The sequence below is a fragment of the Notechis scutatus genome, chromosome 5 (genome assembly GCF_049901735.1).
Source record: "Notechis scutatus isolate UNSWTSFEM ecotype Mainland chromosome 5, rNotScu1.2, whole genome shotgun sequence".
In the NCBI taxonomy this organism is placed as follows: Eukaryota; Metazoa; Chordata; class Lepidosauria; order Squamata; family Elapidae; genus Notechis; species Notechis scutatus.
In genome coordinates, this window is record NC_142013.1 from 36810421 (window position 1) to 36833075 (window position 22655).

The 22655-nt window shown below is 33.2% G+C and overlaps 1 protein-coding gene across 2 annotated transcripts in view; it reads left to right on the top strand.

The window, feature by feature from the left end:
- The window catches only part of EPHA3 (EPH receptor A3), a 229940-nt gene that overhangs the window by 187659 nt on the left and 19626 nt on the right, over nucleotides 1–22655 (top strand). For both annotated transcript variants that reach the window (XM_026664009.2, XM_087966571.1), the window contains 6 exons: nucleotides 2874–2998; nucleotides 5346–5508; nucleotides 8454–8556; nucleotides 9326–9393; nucleotides 14858–14983; nucleotides 18891–19076. In XM_026664009.2, the coding sequence (XP_026519794.2) occupies nucleotides 2874–2998; nucleotides 5346–5508; nucleotides 8454–8556; nucleotides 9326–9393; nucleotides 14858–14983; nucleotides 18891–19076 (771 nt within the window). The remainder of the gene's footprint in view (nucleotides 1–2873; nucleotides 2999–5345; nucleotides 5509–8453; nucleotides 8557–9325; nucleotides 9394–14857; nucleotides 14984–18890; nucleotides 19077–22655) is intronic.

The window sequence follows — 22655 nt, forward strand, 5'->3', positions numbered from 1 at the left end:
ATCAATAAAGTTTTTTTTTTAAAGAATGAATTAAAGAGCTACAAAATGATTTACTAGGAAATAAAAGACATGACATTGAATTATTAGTTGTATTTTAATATTTTTATTCTTTTTTAAAAAAAATCTTATAATCTGCTTTAGTAAATATGTGAATTTCAGAGAACTGCAGTTATTAGATTCTTAGAAACATTAACAATAGCAACAATAATAACTATATAAAGAAAAAACCCACACCAGTCTCATGCATATGAAATTATTCCTCAGGTGATAAAATATGATTTAAATCTTTTTGCTAACAGATTTATAAAAGCATTTTCAAAGAATCTTACCTTAAACTCTTTATATTAAGATACTTTTATTTGTTGAATTATGGGAAATGCGTTCAAAGATAAATCCCCAAAGCTACAATTAGGTGAATACTATTTTTCTTATGTACATATGCTCTATTTAGGAATAGTCCCTTAGGTATTATTATCCAGCTACTAGATTGCTCAAAAGATTGAGCAAATGTACATAGAAAACTAACTATATTTATGAATAAAAAGCAGTGTTTTAGCACTGTTCCCTTTTTTCTAATGTAGTGGATGCCACTGAACTTTTCTTCATCACCCTATTAATGGCAGAAGTCCTAAGGAATTAATATCTTGTAGTTCTTTTCAAGAATCATGTATTGGGAAGTTGTTTATGGAAGGGTGAGTTTTTCCTACAAATGCCAGTTCTTCCAACCTTCCCTAGAATTAAAAGTGCAGCACTTTTCTTAACCACTTCAGCTTATTAACTAATTTACTAATACAGTTCCAAGCTCTTAATTAAATTTGTAAATAATAGAAGTCATGATATTATGATCTTACTAATTCATATACTATGTGCTGCGTCTTTTACATCTTTTCCCTCATAGCAGCAATCCATAACTCATCCTCCAGCTGACCAACCTTATAATTCTTACTTTGAGCCATTAAGCTACGTTATACATTTTGCGCTGAAACCTATCTCTTTTTCTGAAAACTGTCTTCTCTTGTGAAGAAATGTCTCTATTTTAATATATAGCTATACTCTTGGCAACTGCTTGGATGAGTTTCTGCAGTTTTCTTGGCAAGATTTTTGAAGTAGTTTGCAATTGCCTTTTTCTACGGCCATGAGAGAGTGATTGATCCAAAGTTCCTGTTATTCAGTACCTAAGGCACTGTCCTGGTTTCAAGCCCCAATGCCTTTAACTACACTACATTAACTCTTAATATGAATTGGTATTACCTTTTTTAATATTTACTCTATTTGATGAAAATTCCTTTTCATGTATACAGTATTATATCTTTTTGATTTTTTTTCTGCTTTTTACTTTTCTGTTCTTTGCATAATATATCCCAAAGGGAATAGTATAATTGGGGGGGCGGGGGGCTGGGGGTGGATAGAAGTACATTTTTGGCAATGTTTAGAATTAGCAGTTTGGAAGATCATTTTTTTAAAATGTATTGTTATGATTTGCTGGAACATACCTTGGAATGGTTGGTCATGGCTGGTCATGGGGGGAAGCACTGTAGGAGTGCACTATGATGGCTTCCCTTGGGATTTAATTCAAAGAGGAAAGCTAAGCAGGTTAAAATATATGTGGTTGAATGATGTATGTGTTTCTGTGTGTCTTAAACATCTCTTGGCATCTTGTGATTGAAGTAACTACTAAATCTCATACACCACCCACTCAACACGAATACTTTATCGCCTTTTATTTTCTTGTGATGGCAAATTAAAAGCTGTTCTTCAGCAAACAATGCAATAAAAATAAAATTGGAAAACTTTTTTTTTATTTTAAAAAAGTACTTTATTAAAGTTCAAAATATTAAAAAGTTTTAGAAAAACTATTTAATTAATATGTAGAAACTTTTTTCAAATTGACTTGGATAAAGTACACTGATTCAATATTTGGTTTATAACAATCAGAGTTGTAATAAATCAACATGTTTAATCTTCTTTATTGTTTGATCTTCACTCTTTTTCCAGGATTCGTAGTATATGAGAGAGAGAGAGAGAGAAAGAGAGAGAGTAGAGTGTATAAACAAAAAGTTGCACATATATAATTTATACATTGAATTGGATTTTTATAACAGTCAATGAAATTAAAATTGTTTAATATAGTCATAACTGAATGATAATTTTAATGTATTTTTTTAAAAAACATGACTATATCTAACAAATTTCTGTTTCCCATCATCATATACAAATCATCTTATTTTTACTCTCTCTCTCTCTCTCTCTCTCTCTCTCTGTGTGTGTGTGTGTGTGTGTTTGTGTGTGTGGCTGTTCATGTGTGGCTGTTAACATTCTGAAATAGGTGTCTTTAATTGAGCTTCATAAAAAATTATTAAAAATGTGGGAGAAATTTATTAATCAGAGTGAAATATTGGAGAACATGGAAAATGTCACCAAAAATAAGACATTTAACAGCACACTGATGATTATTACTAACAATAGACCTCTTGGGATTTTGTCCATAATGTATTCAGTTACATTGTATATCTGACAGGAGGAACATTATCAATGAGCTGCAGATTTCAGTAATAATAGCACAGATTCTAATGAATAGACAAAACTCTCCCTTTTGGCTTCACATTTTAATATAGCAACTGAATTTCATTGCTTACATTATGGTAGCAGATTAGAAACATCTGCTCATTCACCACTATGGTACTAGCAAGAATAAGTCTAACTTATTTTTCTTCAAGTTATCCTGCTTCAAGGCTTGAATAAAAAGTTTGCAATCTAGCTATTAAGGGTTGATCCACATCCAAGTTTATAATCAGGATCTATTTATATCAAATCTCCTATTTGGTGCATTTGTTTTCTTTCCTTAACCATCTTTTTCTTTTTTCTTCTTCTAGCTCCATCGCCTATTACAACAATAAGAAAGGACCGGACTTCTAGAAACAGTGTCTCTCTGTCTTGGAAAGAACCTGAACACCCAAATGGGATCATCTTGGATTATGAAGTGAAGTACTATGAAAAGGTGAGAAGACACCACAAAAGGGACAGAACAAGTCAAATCTAGTTTGGATAAAGATAAGTAAACATGAAAGTTAAATATAGGGTTGGGGTTTTAAAAAAAAAGATTTTTATTTTTATAACAAAAACAAAGTGAAAGTGAAATATAGTTTAAATGTGCTCATGGTTCATATACTAGCTTTCCCATAGTATGACCAAAACATAGAATTACATTTGCATTCTAGTAATGATCATATTAAGTTATATCTGAAGTAAGCAACTTTAATATTTTACCATAATATTTTAAAGGTTATATTATCTTGATTTAAGAATACAAGCATCTAATGTTTATGTAATAAGGCTTTCTTTATCTAGAACATAAAATAAATTAGATAATGTATTTTATATTAATCAGGATTTTGTAAACTTTTGTAAGTATGCAAGGCAAAAAAATACATCCAAAATATTCCAATGTCTTAGCTCTAGTTTTGCAGGAAAGCCAGTGACAAACAATGCTGACTTTTCCATATATCAAAAATTCCATTCCCTATTCTCAGTTCCTGCTAGGAAGTAATTAACATTTGTAAAGGTCATCCTGTTGGTTTGAAATGTGAAAGTTTGAAATGAGTTCTAGGTAGAGTCACAAAATGAAAAATTTGGCAAGGACAAATTAAAATTTAAAATGTTATTGTCAGTTTTCTTACATAATATAGGGATGTTCTCATCTTCCCGCTATCCTCAACCATATATAATGAACTATGTCCGGATTATATATGTGTGTTTTTTACATATAGATATAATATATGTTATACTAGTTGTATGCAATATTAACAATTCAATAGTGCTACATTAGCTATTTGCAACTATAATCAGTTGCATTAACCATCATGCAAAATATAGCAGTTATACTGCATTATATTTTATTTAATGACCATGGTGATTTGCTTGACCGCCACAAAAATTGGTTACATGATTGCCTGTTTTATGAGCACAATTTATGATCATAATGGGTAAGCTCTGTGACAGTCATAATTCAAGAACCTGTAAGTCTATAAAATGCATATACATCTTATGACAAAATTAAGTAACTTATATAGCATTATTTCAACTCTAAAAAAAACCTCTGTTTACTAGGTATTCCATAATATTATGCCATGTTGGAGTTGTATGGATGGTAATCTATGAATTATAATATTCACTGTTTAGGCAATAATACTATATATGTTAAGCTGGGGTACATACATAGAATTGAATCATAGCCTTATAACTTCCATTAATGTCAGCTACAGTACTGAAATGTTAGAATGAATGACAGAAGCTGAATTATTCCTAGGCCCATATGTGCAGCAGTACTATCCAGAATTTTTCCTCCTTTCAGTGATAGGAAGAAAACTTAACATTTTAAGATGTTGAAACTTAGTCACAAGCAATGAAATATACATTATCTGCATATATATTACCCAGTATCTGGGTCCAGAGAGATCACAAATGACATAATCTCTGATCTACATAATTTATAACATAAATGAAATTTTAGCAGTAATATCGAAGTGTAATGAAAGAGGTAGCCAAGTTACACTATTAGCTTATCTTCAAATGCAGTAATCAGAGTAATTTAGTGCTAAAGCCAAGAGCCAACTCAAATTATCAGGAACTCCTGCATGTTTGTTCATATCTCATATTGGAAACAAGAAGCAAATTTGATCTAAGACTGTCTGCATTTCCTCTGTGCCATTCTTCTAAATGCACACCTATTCCACAAATGCTGTTGGTCTATAAGTTTCTTAACTTTTACCTTTTCATGAAAAGCCATAAAACCAGTGATGTACTTATTTGCAAAAAGGGGTTCCAATTTTACAAAACATCAGACATGATTTCTTACAAAAAGCATGTACAATGAGAAAAAAGGAGATCTTTTTCTGCCAAGATGTAAAACAGTAGAGATCAGATTTGGAATGGAAATATCTGGTAGGATATTGGTACATATTGTCAACCCTATTATAGTTCTTTTTTTGAAGGCAAAAAAAGGTTCTGGAATTGAAATCTAACTTTCTTCTCTTGGATCTAATCATACAATGTATTTGAGGAGGTAAGATAAAAAAGATTGATTGCTCTCTATTGAAAAATCTTAATACACCAAAACAATTCTCAGAAAGGGCATCTATGATTATATCAAACACAAAATCACTTTAGCTATTCTGGTTACAGAAGATAAATGTACAATGAATACAATTAACTTGCACTCAGAATGCTGTTTGCACAGCTGGAATAATATGAGATGGGAACTGCTATGAAAATGAAATAAATTCATTCACTATGGAAACCAGGTTTGACTACCTGGGTTTTAATGAGGCCCATTTCTTTTTCTAAAGCAGGAACAAGAGACAAGCTACACCATTCTGAGAGCAAAAACTACGAATGTTACTATTAATGGCCTTAAGCCAGACACCACTTATGTTTTCCAAATCAGAGCCCGAACTGCTGCAGGATATGGCACCAACAGCCGCAAATTTGAGTTTGAAACCAGTCCAGACTGTAAGTACTTGGGGAAAAAAAGATTTTAAATGTTTTCCTGCACAACTTCAAAATTATATGGCTGACTAATTTCATATTGTCCGTAGTTTAGCAAATATGATTTTGTATTTATGATCTGGCTTTCTCGATAACTTGTATATAAATATCTATTTTTGTCATTATTCTTAAAACATGTTTTGAGAAATATATCATGAAATGCTGTACTTTCTCCTGTCACATCTTATTTATTTTTCCAGAATTCAATGAATCTTACACTAGGTAGAACTGATGCTAGATAGATACATCGAATATCATAATCTGGTCTTGTTGAGTGAACTTGTGAAGTCTAAACTTCTGAACTCTTTCTCTTTCTTTCTAAATATTTAAAAGCCACATGGCAGTACATTTGTTTCAGTAATTTTGCTGGAAGTAGATTCCTGTATCCTTTTCTTCCCAAAAACTGTTCAATATTGTTTTCTCATTCAGGAGAGAACTTTCGCATTTAATTGCAGTTAATTAGTGAATTCATCCATCAGTTTTTTCTAATTCCAGATTTTCAAGTGGTACTTGTAACAGATATCTAACAGATTCTTACTTATATTTTTCTTCTTTAATAATTTTACAGGCTCTGTTGAAAAATAGTTTCCAGGCAAATGAAAACATTATAGTAAAACTTAATGGTTAACTCCCTTTCCCATTTATTTCCCCAACTATTAAACACAACCTAGATATTTATACTTTACATTAAAAATTATTTTGAGTATTTATATTAATGTTTTCATCTATTATCATTTTCTTCCTAAAAAGAAACATATCCCAAATGTTTACATTTGGCCTACTCTGTAATGCAATATAAATGGGAGATGTTCTTAATTATATTTGGTTGGACTTATATTATGTAATTAATTTTATTAATTTATTAATAAAATTAATTATTAATTTTGCAATTCCTGCATATTCTCCAATTTTCATATTTCATTCTGATAGTATCAGCGAGATTCCTCTTTTCCAATGTGCCAATTTTTTCTTGTATCAGAGAGCATCTAAATAAATTGTCATATTTTAGATTTATGTCTTTGAGAACATGTTTTCTGCAGAAGTACAGAAAAACTGCCTTGATTTTGATGACATTTTTTGAAGAGGTTTATCCGTTTTGTGTTGGAAACTCGAATCTGTTTTGGTTTCTTTTGTTTAATGTGTGGTGCCCAGAAAGGGACACAGTACTCAAAAAGTAGTCTTACCAAAAAAAGCATCTAATCAGAATTTCAAAAATCTAATGATTATTGGATTATATCCAATGATTATATCCAATGATTGAGAAAATATTCTTCTGCTAATGCAGTCTTTATGTTTTTGAGTAACCTTATCACAGTACAGATTCACATTTGAGTTTCAACTAATTGCTATTTCAAGCCATTCACATTTGAAATATTTATACTTTGAACATTTGTATTTTTAAAAAAAACAATCTGCACTTTCTGTAAAGTTAGAATTGCTCTCTTAGTCAACAAATTAATTTTTCAGTAACCTTAGACTATGGAATAAATGGAAGAATATTCATAGATATTTCAACTCTTTTTTAACTTAGTTTATGGGAGAACAAGGAAAAGAAATATGTTCATATATTTTGTCATGTGAAATAAAAATGTGTGAATGACTGTGAAAGTAATAGAATAAAGATAACAGCTTTGTGTTACATATAGCAGATTTTTCTTTATTTTAATATTAATTGAGAACAGATTACAATAAGTTACTTTTCCATATTAAATTAAATTTGGATAAGTTATTTTTTTTAAAAAATATAATACCTTGTGCTTGAAAATGTGAATATAATCCAGTCAAGATTAACATTCTTAAGTACCTTTTATATTAGATATTTTTTAGCATAATAATTCAAGAAATGACCAGCATAGATCCAGGTTTACTTATTTATTGTAGGAACTGAGTTAGCACAAAACTTCTTTGAGCCTCATAGATGAAGTACGTATTTTATTAAGGAAAAATGTTCCTAGGAATTCTTATTCTGTTAATATCATACCCATTTTGACCTTTTTTTTAAAAAAAAATACATACACACACACGCACACACACACACACATAATTATAATTGTCTTCATGTCTTATAGCCAAAAGTGTCATTTTCATGAAAAGATGTCTTATTTCAGTTATGGAATACCACTTCTAAGAAAATATCTTCTCAGCTATTACTATAAAGTCATTCTGAAACCTGTTTCTTTTGTTAAAGGAAGAAAGATATTTCCTTTTTTAAAAATCTGACCATTTTTAAACTTACTAAAGCAATAGCACCTTCTTGCCTACATGAATAAAGTTATATTTGCATTGGTAATGCTGGTGTCTTGGAAGGAAATAATCCTTTTCTGGGGTAGAAATGGATAATATTCTGAAAGTAAAACTATACTTTTAGGTTACTAAATTTGCATTTCCTAGTCACTCTGTCCTTACTTTCAAGGAGAAAGCGGAAGTGGACTGAATGGGAAAAGAGGAATTTGAATTCTTGCATGTTGAATTAAATGGTGTTTAAAAAGCCTTTTTCTGGTTCCGGTGTCCTAAAGTTATTCCAACTTAAATTTCAGTATATCAAAGTTCCTAAGCCAGGAAACTCTGTTGTACAAATTATTACCTTGTAAGCAATTGACAAATAAAATAAATAAATAAATAAACCTTGCATTTCTCAGCAATATAGCAAATCTTGCTTCTCTGTCTCTCTCTTTCTCTCTCTCTCTCTCTCTCTCTCTCTCTCTCTCTCTCTCTCTCTCTTTTTCTTGGCAATTATACAATTTATTTTTATCTCTGTAAAAAATAAAAGGTCAATAGGAGAAAAGGGGTAACAACTCTCTTCTAAGCTAAAAACAAATGATGCTGCAATACCATTTTTATCTTCATCCAGTTACCATCAGTGCTTTTTGTTTCAGTCCTCAATATTTTTTTTTCTTTTTCACTTTTAGCTTTCTCCATCTCCAGTGAGAATAGCCAGGTTGTAATGATTGCTGTTTCAGCTGCAGTAGCAATTATTCTGCTCACAATTGTGGTTTACATTTTGATTGGGAGGTTAGTTCCTTGTTCCTTTTACACATTGGATTTTATTTCTTAAAGCCTGCAGTAGAATGATAAGCACTGTCACCAAGATACTGTCAAGGATACTCAAGGATTTAATTTGGTATGCGTTTCAAGGCAAATTGATCTGATTCGTACTTCCTGGACTAATGTGCAAGTTTGGCTGTGATTATCCTTTGGGTTTCATATTTCTTTGAATTTTGCTCTGCAGTTCTCAGTTCAAAATTGATACCCAAAGCATGTAAAAATGTATTTAAGATATTACAAATATATACGGATATATTGAGAAAAATATTTGAAATGTATACATTAGTACATTACAGAAATGTGTAAAAGAGTTTTATGAATGTACATAATGAAAAGTTGACACAATTGTAAATACAATGATCTAGTCTTTACTGCCATGTTCTGAGCCAAAAGTTATAGAGGAATACATAACATGGCTGTTAACTCTAGCAGCCCTTGTCCTATTAAACTAGTTAAAAATAACTATTTATAGATAATTGTGAGAAAACTAGATGAATGAAAAATCAATATGTTTCCCTTTATATTTCTTCCTTATATTCCCATAAATTTACCTCCGCTTTGCTTTGTAGAGTTCATAGACTATAAATGTTAAGAAAATGTTTCTGAGACATATATTTAGACAAAATATTTCATCCTGAAGTTGTTCATGTGTACATTTGTGTTGCACATAAATTTACATACCTAGCTGTTTATAATATGTTGCCTTTCTGATATTCTTATCTCTTGCTGTTTTTAGATTCTGCGGACATAATAAATCAAAGCATGGCTCTGATGAGAAGAGGCTGTATTTTGGTAATGGCCATTGTAAGTTACAAAAATTGTGCCAATTACTGATTTAATCAAATTCATATGTATTCTAAATTTACATCTTAGTAATAGTATACTGCAAAGTTTTGTAGCTATAGATATCTGGATATACAGTATTCTTTCTTCAGAAACATACAAATGAAGGGACCAATTTTCTTTATATTCAAAGTTGTTCCATTCTGCAATAGCATCATATTTGAGAGTTGGAATTATCAGTAAAATCATGTTCTTTGCCAATATCTAAGCCCATTGTAGCACATTTTAGATAAAACCATAAGAAATGATACCTCTGCACTAATGAACATAAGAAAATCTCTTCATTTTAATGCTATTTCCCATTCTCTTTGCTATAGGTTAAATATAGGGATCAGTTCATCCCAGCACAGCAGTAGTTCACTTTGGAAACATGAATGATAAGTTGGTACCACTTACCAAAGTAGACAAATCTATTTTTCTTAATTCTTCCTTGAGATACAATTGATATAAATATCCTATTCTTGTCTCAAAGGTGTTTTTCCCTATGAAAGAAAAAGACCAGATGACTGCAAAGAAATATGGTCCTTCCAAATGCTTCTCATCCTGTCAGAACTAATCCTTCCATCACCCGGACAATCCTGCCAGAAGCTTCTTGGATGAGAAGCAAAACATCTTCTTCCTCAGGGAAAAAAACAACCCAATTCAGTTTGTCTTTTGAAAAAGCACCTTTGAGACAACTATTACCTGGATGATTAAGAAGCTCCACAGATCTATATCCAATTCTTTTTTTAATCAACTCTCAAAATTATTTTTCAGTGGTAGCAAAAGAGTTTTGTTGAAACAGAACCAACCTTTGGTTTAGTAATATTTGTAATATGAGTTTTAGAATCAAGAAAAATATATTGCTTATAGAACAATAGAATAATTCATTCACTATTACAATAGAATAATTCATTCACTGCTAACTTCTTAAACTATTTCTGACATTTTTAAAAATTTAGCAGATTTGTTCACTATGCAATGTTTATTGATACTTCCAATAGTAAATTATAATAAAGTATTGATTCATATATATGAAATTTAATCTTGTAAAACAACAAACATTTTAGTAATTCCATGTTGTGAACAGTGTGAAAATATGATTATATTTTGAAACTCTGTTAATGTTAGGACTATGTCTTTAGATGAACCGATAGTTATTACTATATGAAAAATCTCCTTTTTGAACTGCTGATAGTAACTGATCCAAATAGACCGGCTACAATAAAGGACACAAGGGTGTGGGTGAAGAAGAGGATATTCTATGTATGATTTGAAGTTTTTCTGCACACCTTTTGTGTTGAATTAGGACTAAAGTCATTTAAATCAGAAGTAATGCTTGTAAAGAAATATGATTGTAAATATGATTTCTTGTAAGAACAAATGGTTGGGAACAAGGGAATCTACTTCTATATAATAATTCATTTTTTTTAACTTAAGAACTTCTCATTTATCAATGCAACATATATTTCATATATTATACATTTTACTTGCTACTCTTTTATTCCTAATCAAGTCACAAAAAGGAAGTAGAAGTGCTTAAAATATGATTGTCTGATTGCAAGATTCCTTTTATGTATTGAAGTTTATTTGTCATTCTTACAATTAAAGGCTACTACACCTAAATACAATTGTTAAAGTGACTGAAACTTCAAATTGTTTATATCTGGAGTCTTTACAATAAAGTATGCTTTCTTTAATGTAGACATGGAGGCTATGATTTTCAGATATTTAACACAGCACAATAATGAATAGCAAACTGGGCTTAAGCTACCCACTTAATAAAACGTGCTTCATGTCACAAATCTTAATTATTCATATTCAGTTAGATTTCAAAACTGATACTATATTTTAAAAATCTTCATAACAAAATGTAATGAGATTTAAAAATCCTCTTTTTTGCTGAAAAACAAATTATTTTAACAGTATTTTTATTTTGTTTTTCTATATTTCTTAAATGTTGATTCTCTCTCTCTCTCTCTCTCTCTCTCTCTCTCTCTCTCTCTCTCTCTGTGTGTGTGTGTGTGTGTGTACATGGAACAATTTATGGTTTACTAACAAAGTTTGTTTCTTGCCAGGATGGAAAACTTGTTTCTAAAAAGATAAATTCTGGTGGATTAATAATGTCTGGAAGCCAAACTGGAAAAAATGTCCCATTAATGTTCCATGAATCATCATGGCTAGCTTTAAACTATTAAGTGATGATAGAAATGCAGTCAGAAAAATACTCATAGGTGGTCGTCTTTCATTCTACTAAAATAAATTCCAGGGCAAACATCTGACATTTGAAACAAGCTTCTGAATCAAGCATTGAGGAGTTCTGGTTTTATTTAAAACCTTTACAAATCTTCTGCTTCCTTTTCATGACTTCATAACATTAAACATTTTGCTGTTAAAAACTTAACACTCCAAACGGTTTAACTGTGACATGTTTTATTAGAGTGCATATCATCAAAGTTGTATAAAATCTTTTTTGAGCCCTACTGAGACCTCCAAATATAATTTGTTCTTCCCAAGTTTGCATGAGGAGACTGTAAACTCAACAGTACGGGACATATTTTGGAGTTCCTTGGCACGTGAAGTGCATGTAAATACAGCAAACAATATTCTTCTGGATTAATTGCAACAGTATAAAACAAAATCTATGTCTGGAATAAATTTTTTCCACATTGGCCCATAAATTCCTGACTTACTCCAGTCTGATTCTGAATTGCTAAGGGGGGAAAAGCCTCAGCCGTTAACAGTTCCTGGTAGTCTTATTTCCTCTTTCATAATATCAAAATATAATTTCCCCCCTTAAATTCATCTGTTTGCCTTTCATAGGCCAAGTCTTATTAACTTTTTCATTTCTCATGGGACAATTCATATGGTTAAAATAGAATTGATTCTGCTCTCATAAAAGTAGTGATAAAGTTCTGCAACTCAGTATATTTGCATGTGTTTATTTTCTGCTGCAAGACAGTCATGTAAGAACATAACACTTCTGAGCTCTGACAAAAATCTTTCAAAATTTTGTAATTGTGGAAAGTTACTTTGTTTTAAGGGGAAGGAAGGATATGTAGCAGAACCAGCATGGATGGCAGGGAATGCTTTTGAGACTTAAACCGTCTGGCAAGATGTGCACATGGGTTTTAATTGTTGCTGTTTTTCAGAAAGTTGTGTTGTAATGTTTCCTTTAACAGACTTCAGTCTTATAGAAAACAATGCATGCCATTTTAGGCAAAGCGCTGTCTATTCTGAATGGTTTCCTTAAATTGTATTGGAGGCAATTAGCATTAGAACAAAGGAAGTAAGTATTTGTAATGTGCTTAAAGTCTTACAGCAGCTGGTTTGGTACATTAGGCAGTAGCAGATAAAGAGTTCTGATGTGAATCAGATTGGAGAAATATTCAACTTGGCAATCTGCTTGCCACACTTAGGTGCTTCCCTAAAGAGCTTCCATAATGTTTTCTTCTCTATCAAACATCATTAGGTTGCTAAGAGTCCTCTACAAATTCACCTAACACCTCTATAAAGTAATTTGGGTTATTCGCCATATATTGTGAGGGTCATTGTAGCTTTATGTAGGAGATATCACATGTCTAATTATCTACCTCAACATGGCTAGCTAAAACAGTTTGCAGTTGACCATGTATGCAGACTTCTATATAGAATGATCATCAAAATTGTCAAATCTTGGAAGCCTTGCTATGTCTTGGGAGCCTAATAATATTTGAACAGAAATTTTGCCTGGCTTGAATGTGTTCCCCAATCCACACATTGGCTGACACTGAATTCTAACATTACCAGAAAAGGAATTTCCACTTCTCTGTTTAGTTCCTCTACTTCTATTATGCCTCTTTTTAAAACAGACAGTAGACAGGATTCTGTAATTATATTTAAACATTAAATAAAACACAATGGTGAAGAATGATTTAGAGCAATAGAAGAGGGTGAGAAGATTTTAAAATGATTGTTATTCCACTTCAAATTTGAACATATACAAAAAGCAGATGTCTAATTTTCAATGAATGGCTTTTCCAAAGTTCCAAAGCATTGCCACAGAGATAGCAACCAACCTTTGAAGTCAATTCCTATCAGGCCTAGCACAAGAATAACATCAAGCAACCCAGTCAAAGTTCAGTACTTTAATGCTTACATTAAGTAGACAGAAGCTTGTCAGACTAAAACTTTACTATTTGCTTTACTAAGGGATATATCCTGGAAGACTCTAGGGCAGGGGTGTCAAATTCAAGGTCCATGGGCCAGATCCAGCCCATGGGGTGCTTAGATCTGGCTCATGGGGCTACCCTGGAAACAGCAATGGACGGGCCAATGGTGCCTCTGCCAGCAAGTATGTGGCCGTTGCAAGCTCTGTTTTTGCTGAGGGATGCAGGAGGCTGTCGCAACCAGAAACAGGGCTCAGGATCCTGTTTTCTCTGGCAGAGCTCTCGGGCTGCCACTGGTGCCCCCAACATGAGTGACATTGAGCTGGCCACAGCCAACCTGGCCACACACTTCCAGTCCCCCCAAGATCAAACACAACCCTGATGCTCCCCCTCAATGAAATCGAGTTTGACACCCCGATCTAGGGAATGGCTATCCTAATTATGTTTGTCTCCTATCCAACTTTGGGCTGTGTGGTTTCTTGCCTGGCTCCTGACAGAAATGCACTCTGTCTTTCCTATCACTTCACTGTAGCCCATCACACTACCTCCTCTTTGTAGGAACAATCCATCACAATTACTAAATTCTTTATGAAACCATAAATAGAACTTCTCAAAAACTGTAATATTTCTGGGTAGGACATAGGAGCAAGCAGTTAACAAAGAAGGCCTAAATAAGGTTAATCTAGTTACAGGGCTCAAGAACAGATTTCTCCAACTTTTCCAGCTTTTATGGGAAAAGAGGAGATGGTTCTGCATGAGCGGTGACAAGCATGTATGTGCACAGCTGCATTTGCACCTACTGGTCACACATGGTCATTTGCCTTTTTCATGGCCCAGTTGCAAACAGCTCTTAGGCCATGGTTCAGGGGTTAGGGACCTCTGCTCTAGAATATACATGAGAGCCTAGGATTGTATATTGTGGGTTTTTATGTTTTTAATTCTTGAATGCCAGCCAGAATTACCTGTGTGAAATGAGATAAAATCATATAAATTAATAGATTAAACAGATAATCTCTATTTTTAGCTCTTGGAATGTCTTTCTTCCTTAGTGGGGCAGCTAACATTACTAAACATGGAAAAATATTTTGAGAAATTTAGTAAGAAATGTTGTTGATATTATGGTATCATCTACCCCAAAGTACATGATTAAAGCTGTAAAAGGAGAAAAGATTATTGGACTCTTTTTCCAGTCTTTGGAATATAAAGAAAATGGTCAAATTATAGTCCCTTATAGTTGTTTACTGTTGGGTGTGTGATTATTTATCCATATATCTTCTTGTTGTTATTGTTTTACACAGTGAAGCTTCCAGGACTCAGAACATATGTAGATCCACATACATACGAAGATCCCAATCTGGCTGTTCATGAATTTGCCAGAGAACTGGAGGCTTCCAGCATAGCTATTGATAAAGTCGTTGGGGCAGGTAAAAATATTAATAATGAGAATCACTATGTCATACCATTCTAATTATTATTGCAAACTTTTCAGATGTAGTCACTTTGTTCAATAAAATTTCTTGTGTAACTAATCATTAAAGAACTTTGATCTTTCATTCTGTGTTTAGAACATCATACAGACTGACAGAGCTAATGTCTTTTTCAGTCTAGGTAACATATCATTCAGCTTTGCATTATAGCTCTGACTTGAAACATAATATCTGTGAATGCACTTCAAGTATTGTTGTTAGTACACAAAAAGTAAAAATAGTAATGTTGGCTTGTCTTTTAGGGAAAAACATCTCCAAATTCCACAACTGATCAAGTTTTGTTAGGACTACAGTATTACAAACTAATGTGCTAAGTTTGTTAATCTTTATGAGGCTAGGTGATACCAAACTAGGGGATGAGAAGTACTGTAAAGACATAAAATTTCTACACTTAAGAATATAATTTAGTCATACACAGTTGTGGAATTAAGACATTAATTCCTCCTATGTACTATAAATATAGAGTTCAGTTAGAATTCCAGGACAGAAAAAAAACCTAACCTGTATTAGAAAATGCAGAATCCAGCTGTTTCCAATCTATCCCTTGCCAAGGACAAATCATATATTTTGCATTTTCCTCTGAATTTAATGCAATGTCCGTTGCAGATTACAAATTTCAAATCATATGTATTGAAGATAATATTAAGCACCGTAGGCTGCAATTACGACTCCAATGCAAAAGTGGATCAGTAAACTTAAATTCAGAATAGAAGGAGAAATAGAAATTCCATAAATCTGGAATTAAACTTCTGGTTTTCATTTAGTTATCTTACATATATTGGGGAGTGTGAAAACAAGTGTTTGCTATGAAAAAGTGATATATTAAAAAGTTTTTAGAAATGTTTAATTATCAAAGTATTAACTATTAAAGGATTACATTTACATCAGGGGTGGGATTCAAATTTTTAACAACCAGTTCTGTGGGCATGGCTTAGGTGGCTTGGTGGTCATGTGACTGGGTGGACATGGCTTGGTGGTCATGTTATTGGCTGGGTGTGGCCAATTCAACATCACTCACATCGAGGCACGCATGTCCTCGCCTGGCCTCTCATGACTGTGGGGATGCTGCAACAGTCGTAAGTGTGAAAAAAGGTCATAAGTCACTTTTTTCAGTGCCATTGTAACTTTGAATGGTCACTCCACACAAGCAAAGTACCAGCAAAGGAGGGGGAAAAAAACTCCAGAGATGTTCCTGAGACAGGAAGTCTAGTCCTGCTAAGAATGTAATAAGAATTAACAGAGAGGCAGTTTCTGTAAGCAACACCAGAATGTTTCCTTCCAACCGGTTCTCCAAACTGTTTAGAATGTTAACAACCGGTTCTAACGAATAGGTGCAAACTGGTAGAATCCCAGCCCTGGTCTTGCTCCAGAAGATGCTATTTTCTTTAGCAACTTCAGTTCAACCACAAGTTTCCTTTTGCTGTTGCAAATTTGAACAGACAAAAAAGAAATTAAGTATATTTAGGAGGAAGTATAAGGTGACATTCCTCTGCATGTCTTGGGGGCCTTTTTTAATTTCTCATGTATAGTCTAAGATATTGAATTTGTATAACTCTCTGCTAAAGATTGTGAGTGATATTGACTGAATCGGTTCAATATATTCAGTCCAATAGATGGAATGAGCTTTCTGATTGAGTTTGGAAAACTCCAAAAGTTTTCAAATCAAAAGACACTTATGCTTTCTAATAGTTACAGTATTTATTTAATGATAAATGCTATACCATTTCATTTTAATGTATTTCATTTTGTTCCCAAGACTTTAAAATAAATTAAATTGGCTGTTGCATTCTGCTTTTTATTAATTTATTAATATTCAAACATATATACTTTTAAATTATTTTATGGCTTAGATATTTTTAATATAACCCATTAATAGGGACACCATTAATGTGCTAGGTAATTCATGATATATTTAAATAACCCTTTTAGGTCACCCTTCTGCCACACCCTAGTTTGTCCAGCTGGAGCATTCTTAGAACTTTTGTCAAGGATTTCTTCCTTCAGCCCAGTTGTATAGCTTTTTAAAAAAAGAAATCAGCATGGCCAGAGGCAGAAATACAGAATTCAACAAACCGTATCCCAATTCTGAAGGGAGTAGCTGTGCAACTTTGCAATTTTGTACAAAAATGGGAACTGATTTTAATGAGAAGTCAGTCATTTTTCAACCAACAGATCTCTAGATAATCTGAAATGGGGAAAAAAAGCTGAGCAGAAAAAAGGGGATATATAAAGAACAAAGCAATTCAAAAAGAACTCATACATAATTCTGCGTAAAATCAGTCTAACTAAACTATGGAAGTTCATGTCAGAGAGAATGATTTAAGAGAAAGCATTTTGATGTGGATGTTGTGAGGCAGGCCTGTCTCTGCTCTTCTCTAAGTTTTCTAAAAAGCAATATTCTCACAGCTAAGAATGAGAAATTCATGAAGGCTTCCTTGAATGAATTTTACTTCCTTACTTCTTGAGTTATGTAGCCTAGCATTGATAGATTATCCTGTTCTCACTAATGAAGGTTTCAGCACAAAAGATTTCAGCTCATGTAAGGCATTTGTCTTACTGGAACAGAGAAAAAAAATGTCAAGAAGGACTCTGCTGAACAAGGATTCGATGTCAAACATACTTAACTGGGAAGAAAAAACAATTACGTCTACTCCATGTTCAAATTGTCACCAAAATGGAAGTGATGAGACAGGAAGCACCTAAATTGATAGAAATATCCCAGATCTTCTCAGTAGATTGAAATAATGTAATATACCACATGATTTATCTGTATGCATCTGTAACCTTCTATTGCTGTACAATTCAGATTGAAACCAGACAAATTGCTCCTAGATGGGCTTGTAATATGAACCAAATTTTAAAAAATTTGAAGAAAGTCCTCTAGTGCAGGGGTTGCCAACCTTTTGGACCTCAGGGACCACCAAACTCATAATTTTAGATCCCAGGGACCACTAACCAGTTCTGTGGGCGTGACCTAATTTGTAGGTGTGGCTTGGTGGTCATGTGACTGGCTGGGCATGGCTTGTATGTAAATATTATAAATATTTATATAAATATTGAATTTTTTTATAAAAAAGAGCAACTTTTACCCAAAATCGGGCAAAGCAAGCAGGCAGATTGAGTTGCTCACAGAATCATTCATTGATCTATCTATCTGCCATCGGCTAGCACAGTCTCTCAAATTTGCTTGCCGTGGGTCTGCACTGAATTTGCTTGCAAGCAAACCTTCAGTCCTAAAGGAGCTTCGGCTTTGCTGAGCTGAAGATCTAAAGACTAGCTAGAAAGCAAGAAATCCAACCATTTCCTGCTTCCTAGCTAATCTAAATCTCATGGCACAGCAGAACAGATGATGGTCGGAAAAAGGAAAAATAGCAATTTAGCAGGTAAGTTTACCGGATAAGGAGTGAATGGGCGGGGAGGGTTCCCATGGGCCATGTGGGCAATGGAGCCTTGTGTTTCTGCACAGCCTGGATTAATTGCTTTGTGGGGATGCTCTGGGGGTGAGATTTGTCTGTGGCCCACCAAAATTTTCTCATGGCCCACCGGTTGGCGACCACTGCTCTAGTGTTCCTGCTTGGACAGCAGGGTCATAGATCCTTATCTTTCCCTAAAACACAGGAAGTAGAGATTTGACATTACATTAGGTCCATAAAATACATATTTCAAGAAATAGAAATATTTCAGGCATTCTAGAATTGAACATCTGGACTATGTGCAATATTCCAGAAGAGTAAAAAGCCACAGAGTATACAACGTAGACTGAAAGTGTAGGTTTCTGAGCCAGTTAATCTGTCATGATCTCTAGCTAGAAATTCAAAACTTTTCTGTTTGCATTTACTGACAGGTGAATTTGGAGAAGTATGTAGTGGCCGCCTAAAGCTTCCTTCCAAAAAAGAAATATCAGTTGCAATAAAAAGCCTGAAGGTTGGTTACACAGAGAAACAAAGAAGAGATTTTCTTGGAGAAGCAAGCATCATGGGACAATTTGATCATCCCAATATAATCCGGTTAGAAGGTGTGGTCACCAAAAGTAAGTTAACTGTTGAAATAAACAATATTAGCAGAAAACTTTTGAAAGATCTGCTTGAAAGAAAAGTTGCTGAGGCTTGTTTTTATTGGGTATCTGAATTTAAAGGAAAATATCCCCCCTTCTTTCTTCTGATGGCTGCTAGTATGGATGGAAAGGGCAATTTGACTACAGTTACTATCCAGCTCATAATTTTAAACTTCTTTGCAATCAGTGTTATTTCATTAAAAATATCAGAATTGCTCAGCCAGTTTGCATGTCAATTTGCATATAATATTCCCACACTACTTAGCTGTGTTTTGGTTTTTAGATTTTTGTCCCACCTTTACTACTTTGTAAACATACATATTACTCCTCTTGTCTTTTACTCACAACAATTCTGTGAGATGGGTTGGGCTAAAAGAAAGTGACTTGCCCAAAGTCAGTGAGCCAGATTTGAAGCTTAAGGCTGGACTAGAACTCAGTCTCTTGGTTTCTAGCCCAGTGCCTTAGTCACTAGAACCATTAGCTTCTGTTAGCCATAGAATAATTGCTACATTTTTTCTCTTCTTTTTTTAAAATATTTGCATTTAGAGCAGGGCTGTCAAACTTGTGGCCCACAGGCCGGATGCGTCATGTGCTGGCCATGCCCACACCCGGTTTAGCGAAGGGGAAAAATATGTTACACGATGAAGCCATGACGACATAAGTTTGACACCTGTGCATTAGAGTGTCTTGTATCCATTTCCAAATTAGCTGCCCCTCTTTTATTTTTGATTTTTGTAACTCTTAAGCTATAATGAAATCTGCAAATAAGTCAGCATTTTTAAAAATGCCATTATTGTCAGTGGAAACATATATGACATATATGTTAGGTTTTAATTTTAATCTGAGCAGTCTCTCAACACTCAGAATTTTACATATATTTTAAAACAGAAGGATAATACATGCTATTCCTTTACCGTGTCATATAATTTAGCTAAAATGCTTGCAATTAGTTGTGGGCAATGCAGCATATAGTTTCAGCTACAAATATGTTGGCATTGTTCCTAGAATTCTTATATTTAACAGAAGCTCCTGAATAGTACAATATCTGCTAGTATTACAAAATGGAAATATTGTAATATCCAAAGAAGTATGGTGCCTTTTCCAATGTTGTAACTTAAATTTTACTGAAATACAGTTTTAGAAAATGAAGAATCTTGCTATGAATCCATTATAGATTTTAAATATTATAATGTGCACTGTACACCCTCCTGTGGTAATAAAGATGATAATGTTTTACAGTTGTCATTCTGTATTAGAAAGTACTGGATTCTGCTTTGACATTGATTGCTCTTAAACAGCTGCAGGCATTCTGGCTAGACTTGAAAAATCATACTGCGTATTACCTCATGGTGTCAGCATCTGGCAAATATTTGAAGAGCTCTATTCAGAAAGCAAACAAAAAAAACTAATAATTGAACTTTGTAATACTTTAATTTTGTACTCAGCATTTATTTAAACAGCAATAATAGCCGAAAGCATACATGTAGCAAATATGAACTTCCAACTGATAACTTGCCAAGAGTTTTGTTGATTAGTACACTGATAAAATTACATTTCTTATTGATAATATTGCCACAAAAATAATAATATTTTGGGAAAACAAACTGAATATTTAAAATATGTAAAAGTTCAATTAAATTACTAGAATTATATCAATTATCTTCTCAGATGGTGTTCACTAGAAACCCAAAGAATAATGTTTATATCTGGAACTCATCACTTTTTTGGAAAATCTCCATCAATGTACAAGAAGAAAATATACTCTTATTAATTGAACTATTGGTTCCTTTATGAGTCATTGAGACCCATTCTATTTTTACCATTTCTCATATTCTTATGTTTATATCCACCTTAGCCCCAGGTCTCTCTTCTTTTCACCCATAACTAATATACATATTGTTATAAACTTTATTTCAGTGTCTTTAACACTCTCACTGTTTATCTATTTTTTTGTAGTAATATAGAGCTTCTCCTTACTGGTTCAGTATCTCTTCTCTAAATATCTTCTTTCTTTAAATGCATTATAGCAGTGGTCCCCAACCCTAAGCCATAGCTTCGACTAGGTGGTGGTATACTTAGAAATGGGCCACATGAGTGACTGGTTGGAGTGCACGTGTCCACAGGTCAACTTGGGCAAGCGGCAGACCAGTGGGCACTCATGCACACGTGCACTGATCTACCTGTCACACCAGTTGAGATGTGCACATGCATGCTGGCATGCTAATTGCGAAAGAACTGTGGGCATATGTGTACCATTGGCTCGCCACTCACAGGGCCCAGTTTCCTTCTGTCCCATAGCTGGGCCGCCAAGCCATAAAAGTTGGGGACTGTTGCATTATAGTATTCATATATAATGTATACACAATCCTTCAATGATGGGAGAGGTGACACATTTTTCAGAGGCTCTTTGTTTATGCATAGAATTTTTAGCTATATATATAGAAAAATGATCATGATCTCAGCCCATAAAACTTTGGGACCTGTCTGTCAGAGTGTGTCCAAATTTTCCATTAAAATATTATTAAAAGAATAAGAAAATGAATTTCTTAGATATATGATGTAGGATCATACAGAAATCCTCATCATGTATTTTAATTTAGTTTCAGCATACTGTATTTGTTTCCATCCTGTTTTGGATGTACCAGTCCTTACTTAACATTCTAGTGAAAGGCCAAATGCAGGACTCACTCTAAAAAAAAGTTGTAAGTCCCTCAGGTGTACTTTTCAATACAACCAATCAGTGGGCAATGGTGTGAATCCTGTTCCTCCAGAAACATGTTATTCTATATAAGTAGTTCTTTTCTGTCAAATATTTTTCTTGCTGCTTTCTCTCATCAGTGTGATTCCCAAGTTCTTATTTCTTAATCTGTTCTCTCTTCCTTAAGAGGTAATTCTTGTAGTCTCTCCCTAATTTAGTTTTCTTAAAACTCCTTGCATTTCTCAGATAAATTTCTAAACCATAGTTCCTTGTCTACTCACAAAACTTGTGAGATTTTTTTTGAGGGGGGGATAATTTATTAGTGATTAATTTATTGTGTTAGCATTTATAGTCACAAACATGCCATCACTGTAGATCATCCTAATAAATATCAGGTACATTTTACAAGTGTTTATTAGAGATGAAAAAGTAAAAATAAGAAAATACTCTATATTATTTTTTGCTTTCAAATTATTTTTGTGAAAAATGTTTTGAATTATTTTTACGTTTTTAAAAGTCGAATATATTTTTCTTTCTGTATTGATACATTATAATGAAAAATCTTCCAGTGCTTTTGACTTATATTTTACTGATAATTATGTAATCCTTAAAGTTTGGTTGGAATTATTTCAAAGTTTGTAGATTATCCATGGGTGTTCTTTTTTAAAGGAATGTGCCAACCATACCTTCTTATATGATACATATGATTAATTGGCATTGGGATTTTCTGTGGCAAACCAAATTTGTTGGATAGCCTTTACAAATAAGCTATTCATGCTGATTGCAAATTATGGGATAATTCTTAACAACTTTCATGGCTGTCATCTGTAGGAAACTCTTAGTTGGAACATTGGCAC